The 8,268-nt window shown below is 37.4% G+C and overlaps 1 protein-coding gene across 23 annotated transcripts in view; it reads right to left on the bottom strand.

Moving 5' to 3' along the window:
• Window positions 1–536: 536 nt before the first annotated feature.
• Window positions 537–8,268, bottom strand: part of NRXN1 (neurexin 1) — a 1,652,744-nt gene continuing 1,645,012 nt past the window's right edge. For all 23 annotated transcript variants that reach the window (XM_078649604.1, XM_078649606.1, XM_078649614.1 and 20 more), the window contains one exon: window positions 537–3,623. In XM_078649604.1, coding sequence (XP_078505730.1) covers window positions 3,319–3,623 — 305 coding nt within the window. In that variant the 3' untranslated portion in view covers window positions 537–3,318. The remainder of the gene's footprint in view (window positions 3,624–8,268) is intronic.

Below are 8,268 nucleotides of genomic sequence, written 5' to 3'. Positions count from 1 at the left end.
CAGCGTTCTATGTAAGATTTCTTGTGGAATTAGGCGCAGTGACTCCAATGACTTACAGTTGATAATTTTATCTTTTCTAAATACCACTTGGTGCATTACTATTTATTTTCATGCTGATCCATCTCACCACACTTTTGCTCGCTGTGGACGTCAATGGAGATTCATTGGAGAGATCTGATGATTTTCTCTTGAAATTATGTTGCTGTGCTGTAACAACGATCTTTAGGAGTCAATAAAGCAATGTTAGAATACATTTCCAATGCTCAGATTTGATACAACGCAAAATCATAACTTCTTTACCGCATGAATCCAATGTACAATACAAGCATATACAAGAGCACACATTTTTATAGGGCGTATTAATAAACGTAATGTGTTTATGAAGCGAAGATAAGTATTTTAGCAATTCCTTGGTGATATTTAAAATGACAAACTTTGGATTCGCTTTTTCTGAAATAATTTTCGGTATTCGGTCCTCTTACTTTAAAGAAGCTAGATAGGCTGCTTCGGAGTGAAATCGAAGAATGAGAAGTCTCTCGTTTGTATTAAGAAATATTTTATTAACAAAACAGTAAATTCCACTTGCTTAGCATTTCCAGTAATGGATAAGTTGGCCTTGCAGTAAAATAAAATTGTAAATACCTATCACACAAAGCACTATAATGTTAGGGGCATCTGGCCTTTTTATTTTTCGGGGGATGGACCATTTCACACAGTACTTTAGTATTTTGTTAAGAAAGGCAACACAGTACAGTAATAGAAAAGATGCCACCTCAGTCTGATAAATTACAGTATGTAGATGGAAAACTAGGGTAGGTTGTCCCCACAATGGCGTTACTTTAAATTTGCCAAATTTTGCAGCGTTGGCATATATCTGTTCATTGTATTTATGTAAAAACAAAATAACAATAATACAAGTTGTGGATGTTAAGTATGGTAATTATATTTCCTGTTTTAAGTTTGGTCACTTGTGTTACCTAGTTAATGCAATATTAAGCAATTTAGAAAAAAAAGCAGAGTTTGTTGGCATAAATTATGGTAGATGAATACAGAGTTCCAATTCTAAATACCCACTCTGGCCCAAACAATACACTAACGTTTAACTTCTTATTCAGTTTCACGTGGTTAGTCAAATTCATTTCTTTATATTAAGCATAGTACAGGATGTGTTATATCAGTATCCAACACAATTTTGAGAAGAACACGATTCAATTACCAGCTTATTATCCTCACTGCAGCCAGCCACCTGTCTCTGAGTACAGCTGTGTTGTTGTTGTGTAAAGTTGGGATTCCAGAGTCAGACAATCTGGCAAGGGACAACACCATACGTACTTTATCTCGTCGCCACATCTTCAAACACTCACAAAAATAAGAAAGCCCTTTTTTAAAAAAATACATTATTTTACTATTAAATTTGTTTGGCAATCCCTACAGAATGGAAGGCTCATATCGACTACATGCATTTCATAGGTATTTTCGAGATAGCTGAACCAGTTTCCTTCGTTTTCATCAGCCACAGAGATAAAAAAAACAGAAAAGTTGTTGCTTTGTTGCCCCTGCTGTTTAAAGCTAATTTCAAATTCATTTTTCCTGTCAGTAAAGCGTGAAAATCTCTATTCCTCCCTGGAAGCCATCGAGTGAATCAGTTGATTTCTCTTCGTGTATTCTCGCTCAGTCTAATGCATTATTTTTGAATTTCTCTGTAAGCAATACGTTACTCGATGATTTATTGCTCTGAGCCTACTCAAACATAACTGAAACAATATATATCATTTTTAATATGAGGATATTCCAGCATGTACTCGTTGTAGAATATATTGAGTCAAATATATGCAGAACACAAGTATAATAATTTATAACATAGTTCCAAGCCATCATACCATATTTGTTCTCTGTCATATTAAAGAATAATACTACAGAATCAACCGGTCTTAAAATACTTTGTGTTGTGGCAAAATGTGCATGTTAAAAAGTGTTTTGGTAAGCACATTATCCACATATTATACTTTTGATGTCTCTAACAAAGAACTCTGTCTCAGTTATAGGAGGAAGAGTTTTTTGATTACAGCATTTATATTTGTGTTTACAGAGAGCATATTCATATGGGTATAACAGAATACTTGATTACGTTAGGATACCTATAATGATTTTGATTAAAATAAAACTAAGAACTCAAACCTGATACTTCTTGTCAAGATAGTATTTTGGAATGTCAAACTTCATGAGTTTTACAGTACCATCCTTGATACATTAAGGGAATTATAGAGTAAACTTATTTTATATATTGATTTTTGCTTCCTGATCCTTTCCTTTCATACACAGAACTCAACAGTGATTAAAAAAGACTGCTTGAAAAGGTCAAAAAACTTTAGTTGTCTCTTATGTACATTCATACGCATCCCCAACTGCATCCTCACAACAATGCAAATTAAAGTGAAAAAAAACCGCATAATATTGGCTGGAAAAGAAAGTCTTGGTTGCTTCAGATGTCATAAAACGTCCTATACCTAGCAACACTTAGAACATTGAAGTTACCAAAAATGGCTGGAGCGAATATATTTTGCATTGTCTATACAACAGGCTATAAAACATCACTTATCACAGTCCAGAAAGCACATATAGATGTGTTTTATATAAACATATGTTGTAACATAGTAAGCGTGCATGAAAATCCTTCCAATGATTGCATCTATGCCCTCTTGTTTTCTTGTGAAAAAAGTGCCTTATAGTTTACATTTCTGAAAATAAGGCCTCCAAACTATTTTCTTCACACCAGAAAGGGGCTTCTTATTTGTACTATACAGACTTCTTCTGAAAAGCCAGCACCTTCATTGTGAATGCAAGTTCCAATCATTGGTTCATTGCACTTGGCAGCAAACTCTTTAAGTCTGCGAGTTGAGCCATGTCATATTATGAAAGTCTTATCTGGCAATAAAGACTAACTCACTTTTCAAGAAAGTGCGAGCACTTTGGCTAATTCCAGATCCATAGGTAGCTTTTTTTGTATTGTGCCTTGATATTGATTTTTCCTTGCTTTATGAATGCGTGGCTGTCATCATTGTCTTTTGAAAATGTTCCAGCAACATAAAGACAGGCAGAGTAAATGAAAACACTGTATAGGGAATTTTATTGGCTCCTGTTATTGAGAAACAAAAGTTCATAATGCTTGTTTTTCTTTTAAAAAAAAACAGTCTCCGCTCTCTGATTGCATTCCCTGTCTTCTTCTCAGTGTGCTTCATAAAAAGTAAAGTAAATCAGTTTCTATTATGTCTCTGATAAAATGGATAATTCTATACAAGAGTTAATAGGATGTTTTTATCAGACATAATATTCTTTATCCTTATTTTTCTTGTTTTTATTGGAACTTTTAGCACTGTTGGGCTGTTTTTCCTTGATGACGGCCCCATTAGACTGTGCTGAGTTACTGATGTAGTTTCGACTCTCATCAACATGGTAGGAACCTTCATCTCGGTTTCTGTACTTGTACATGGCATAAAGTAGAATGAGAATGCACAATGCTGCTGCTGCCACTATCCCAACCACCATGCCTGTTGTACTGCTGGACTCTCGAATGACTTCAGCTGAGCCAGGAAAAGATCCTCCACCTGGTCTAGTTGGATTTGCTGTGGGTAAGTCATGAAATAAGGAAGTCTTAATTAGTGATAAAGCACAATAATGAGTAAGAATAATCAGCACCACACAAAAATACATGACCTCATGAAAGTAGAACATAAAACAATGTATTAGAAATGAGGCCATGCTGTATTTGGTTAAGCAGTATCTTTGAAAGCACATAATTCTTTACAGATTACCATTTAAGTTACATCACATCAGTGTAGGGCACAATGCAAATGCAATGCATTAGTGAGTCAAGTGTTTTTTGTTCGCTTGATATATCATTTTTATAGCTAATGGGAAAAGACACATACTTGGCAAGATGAGTAGAAAGAGTTACCATAGATTTTGCTACTGCTAAAGCTAATCTCCAAGAACAACCTACTTTGGGTCAGGAACATTATTCCCTTGGTGTCTAGCTTTTGATGACCACACCTATGTGAGTAACTTGCCAAATAACTACACCAATATATTTAGTAGGAAAGCGGTAACGTGCCAAATAATGATTAGTCACAAATTATTGGTGAAAAACTGAGATCATCTCGACCTCTTTGCCTGAAATGAAAGTGTCAGGAACTATAGAGCTATGTGAAGTGAGGGCTGTCCTCTATGGTCCTGACCTCAAGTGCAGACAACGGATGATACATTTAAGTTTCAGTAACATATCTAACATAATCAGGGAGACATGGGACAGTCGGAACAATGTGCAATGCCTTCATCTCACCAGAAAACCCACTCAAGCCAGTACAGTGTTACTTTGGTAAATAGCTTACCACTTATCTAATTGAATGGAAGAAACCACAAATAGAGAAAAAATGTTTGCCTTTCAAGAGCAAAACCAGGGCGGTTAATATTCCGAACACTAAAAATCTGAAACAGATTGCAGACTGGTTTACATTTGAACATAGTGCTAAATATGACACACCTCACATTTGTAAGTGCTTTATGTAACAGATGTTACTATTACACAACTCATTGTACTCAATTTACCTACCTCAGATGATAAGCCTCCCTTGTTGGGATTGAAACTCATGACCCCCCTAACACAGGTTGGTCAGCAACAAAGTTCAGCTCACTTTGTCTTCAATGTGGCCTTAAATGACCCTTGTATACTTCCACCATTTTGAGTGTTTTCAATAAACAATGATACTATTACATAATGTTTAGTTATCCACCAGAGAGGATAAATATGCTTAGTCAGGATCGAAATTCATGAACTTCAGAAGTCTGAAGTTTCTCAGCATTTAACGTTCAGTCTTAAATAACCCATGTAGAAATATTCAGGAATTAAGGTGAATTCACAACCCAAATGTTCAACCAAGCAAAAATCATATTTTAAGATTGTACCTTGGCAAAGCCTTGGCCACACTCCGCCAATGATTTTCTAAAGTGTGTGGAAACAAATAGACAACTTTCATATCTGCTTTACAGCTTTACTGTATCACGCATGATACTAAAGGATGTGATGTCATTTTAACTGTAGAGCCAATAAGGAAACTGATTATGCATAAACAAATCAAGTTTATTAGAGACCTAAGTCTTATTCCAAACCAGTATTTAAACAACCTCAATGAGAGTGCTAAGATGGATAATCAGCTGTTGATAGATTTGCACTGTAGTTTTCTGAGCCACCCCATTGAAGAGTAAAAAAAAGGCAGAACCTCTAAAAATGTGAGTAATTTGATCACCACATAGCAACATCTGAGAAATTGTATTGTGTAGCTAGATTATTGGGGGTTGATTTGAAGCTGATATATCACTGGGGGCTTGGTACCGCTGTTTACAGGACAGGAGGCAGCATCAGGCTGGATCTGGTAACAAGCTGCTCATCCAGAACTGGAATCAGTAGAAATTTTAGAAGAAAAAGGAGGGTTAGTTGAATAACCTCTCTAATAGCAAGGGTGATATTTTTAAATGAAGAAAGTAGGGTGTTTACCAGTGAGCCAAGAAACACTATTTGAATTATAAGGATCACAATAACAAAAGAAGAGACCGCCCTGCCCTGGACAATCCCAATTTGATGGACTGACTATCTTGGATTTTTGAGTACCTACCATCCAAGTGGAAATAGTTGAAAACAGTTGCATGCCTAGTTTTCATTGGATGGGCTATTGCCAGATTCTAATGTTTTGGCTAAGGTCTTTGCGAATACCTGGAGGCTGAGTCACTTGCTTCTGTCTGAGGCCCTCAGTGGGGTAATTGTGGTGTAAGCATCAACATGCTCTTTTTATGAAAATATTTGTAAGTTAAGGAAATAGTTTACAATCCTCAAAGTGCTTTGGAGTGAGGCAGTAGTTTAGAAAGAGGTTTAAGACCCTGAGATGGGAACATGGACACCTGTATAGAAAGCCTAAGCAAGATGAAACAGAAGGTTATGTTAGGGGTATTCTTGTATGATATGTTTCAAACAAGGACTTTAGATGAATACTGTGGAACCACAAAGACCCATTATAGACTGTCCCTCCATTTTCACTAGACTCAGGTGAATGCTAAGATAAGGAATAATATTTACTGCATAACTTGTCAGAGTAGAGCTTGATTTGGATAAATATTAAGCAGCATCTCCAGGGGAGATACCACTCCTGCCGATCACAGGTGTACCATGTTTCCATGACCTGGATTTACCAGGTATGGTAACATAAGACTGGATTTTAGTGTCTGTAACAGCTGGATGGTAAAATTGAGTATGGATTGGCAGGGACTGCAAGAACAAGATAAGCTGAAGCCCCCTACTTCTATGGCGTGGTAGCATGAAATGCTCTCTTATGCCCACTCACAGCCTCGCTACTCCCTAGTATGCTCCTTACCATTCCCCTGCAATTCACTATCCCACTCCCACTTTCAGTTCCCACCTGCTCAGAGCAAACGTGGGAGCAGAATTGTCCCATGAATCCAAAATTTGCATGTGGAAGTGGACGAGGTAATTCTGGTTCTGCATGTATTAACCAGTTCTGGGGGCAATTACACTGTGCAGGAGCATAATTGCTATTTAAATTCTATGATCATTGACCCAGTAATGTAAGGTTTAAGGCATAGTGTATAGGGGAGAGAGTTGTGAAGACTGGCCCTGATAAGTGGAAGGATCAGCCGTGTTAGAAATAAACACAATCTAGTTAGCTCAAAACACAGTTCTTAAAGAATGTCGGCTCAACCCTCGTTAGCTATGGTATGAGCAGCAAGATACCTACAGAGAAATGGGTGTTATGGTCAGGCAGTACCAACAATATTTAAGTAAAGAACCCAACACAATAAACTTCCTAAATCAATTTAGATAAAAATAAAGAAAAGATGAATGAGCAAAGAGACACCAAGATCATAAAAATTGGATGGGGAACAGAGATATACTTTTTTTAAGTTTTAATGCTAAAAGCACCTAAAAAAATAAATAAAGTGGCATTGAAAAACTGTTTGCATTTGATTGAAAACTAGGTGTTATTTCAGGCTGACCTCGATGGATCATAGGTCAAAGACATCAAGCGGGTATTCAAGTCAGATTTTTCATCTTTGCACTTTGAAATGGAAATCAAAATCCTTCACTTGGGCAAGAGTGGAAGGAATAGCTTGGCAGGGCTCCCAAATGGCAGATTCTTTTACAACTAGATTCCACTGAACCTGTTTTCAGTGCAGTAAAACGTTCAGAGTGGGACAAACTCTGTTTTCTTACCCACCTGAGTTTAGACCACCCTGGGAATGCTTCACTATGCCTCACTATGGCTGACAATGTTCCACGTTTCTGAAACTGCTGAAAAAGTTCTTTTCAATCAATCCTACAGCCCTCCGGTCCTCAGGGAAGCTTTCTAGGCACATGTTCGCAGCGATCAACTGAGCCCTTACAGAGTCAGAACTCAGGAGTCATTTTGCTTTAAGTGGCCCTGTAATAGGCAAAAAGAAGGCAAACTAACTGACTCTTGAAAGCTCAAGTCCCCAGCTGCCAGGATAAGTCAAGAGTCTTTGAGTACTTGAAGCCTCTACTTTCAACAAAAGTTAGAAGTCTCAAGCTAGGCATTCTTCTTTGGATGTAGTTTTTCACTGTCAAGGAATGATCTGAGCATAATGTAGTGAGGTATCAGTTGTATCCTGTGCACTAGCCAGTGAGTGAACAAAATTCCAAACCCAATCCCCACAATTTATTTGCCATATGTCTACCCCTTTTTGCATCACTTTCTCTTTTCTTTACTAAACATTTCTCAGTAGTTCTATATTTAAGATGACTGAACCTTCATCCCTGTGAAGGAGCTCCAAGCAGAACCTTTGCCACACACCTCATCAGATGAGCTCTTCTTCCCTCTGGCATGGTCGAAATCATTCTCCCTTCCACTGTGATTGGACCAAAGGGTCTAGGATGTCTCTGGAGATGATTGGTAGTGGATTCTGTGAGCCACATTTTGGATCACTAAGGTAAAAGAAGTATTAGGGTGTTCTTTATTCTACCAGCTATACTGTACCCCTCTCAGAAACATAAACCCTGCTATGTGGGTAGTGGTTAAAAAGACATCTGCCTTTCTTGGTCCAGAGTACCAGCTGTTGTTATGGCAAACATGAGTAAATTGTTGTGTATGTTATTCTTTGCGGGTAGAGACTGTCTGGTTTTTACAATGAAGACAGGTGATCTTCTCCAACCACAGACTAGATTTAGTACTGAAGACAAGGCAC

Source organism: Lissotriton helveticus, chromosome 6, assembly GCF_964261635.1.
Source record: "Lissotriton helveticus chromosome 6, aLisHel1.1, whole genome shotgun sequence".
Taxonomy (NCBI): Eukaryota; Metazoa; Chordata; class Amphibia; order Caudata; family Salamandridae; genus Lissotriton; species Lissotriton helveticus.
This window is presented reverse-complemented; position numbering and strand designations above follow the sequence as displayed.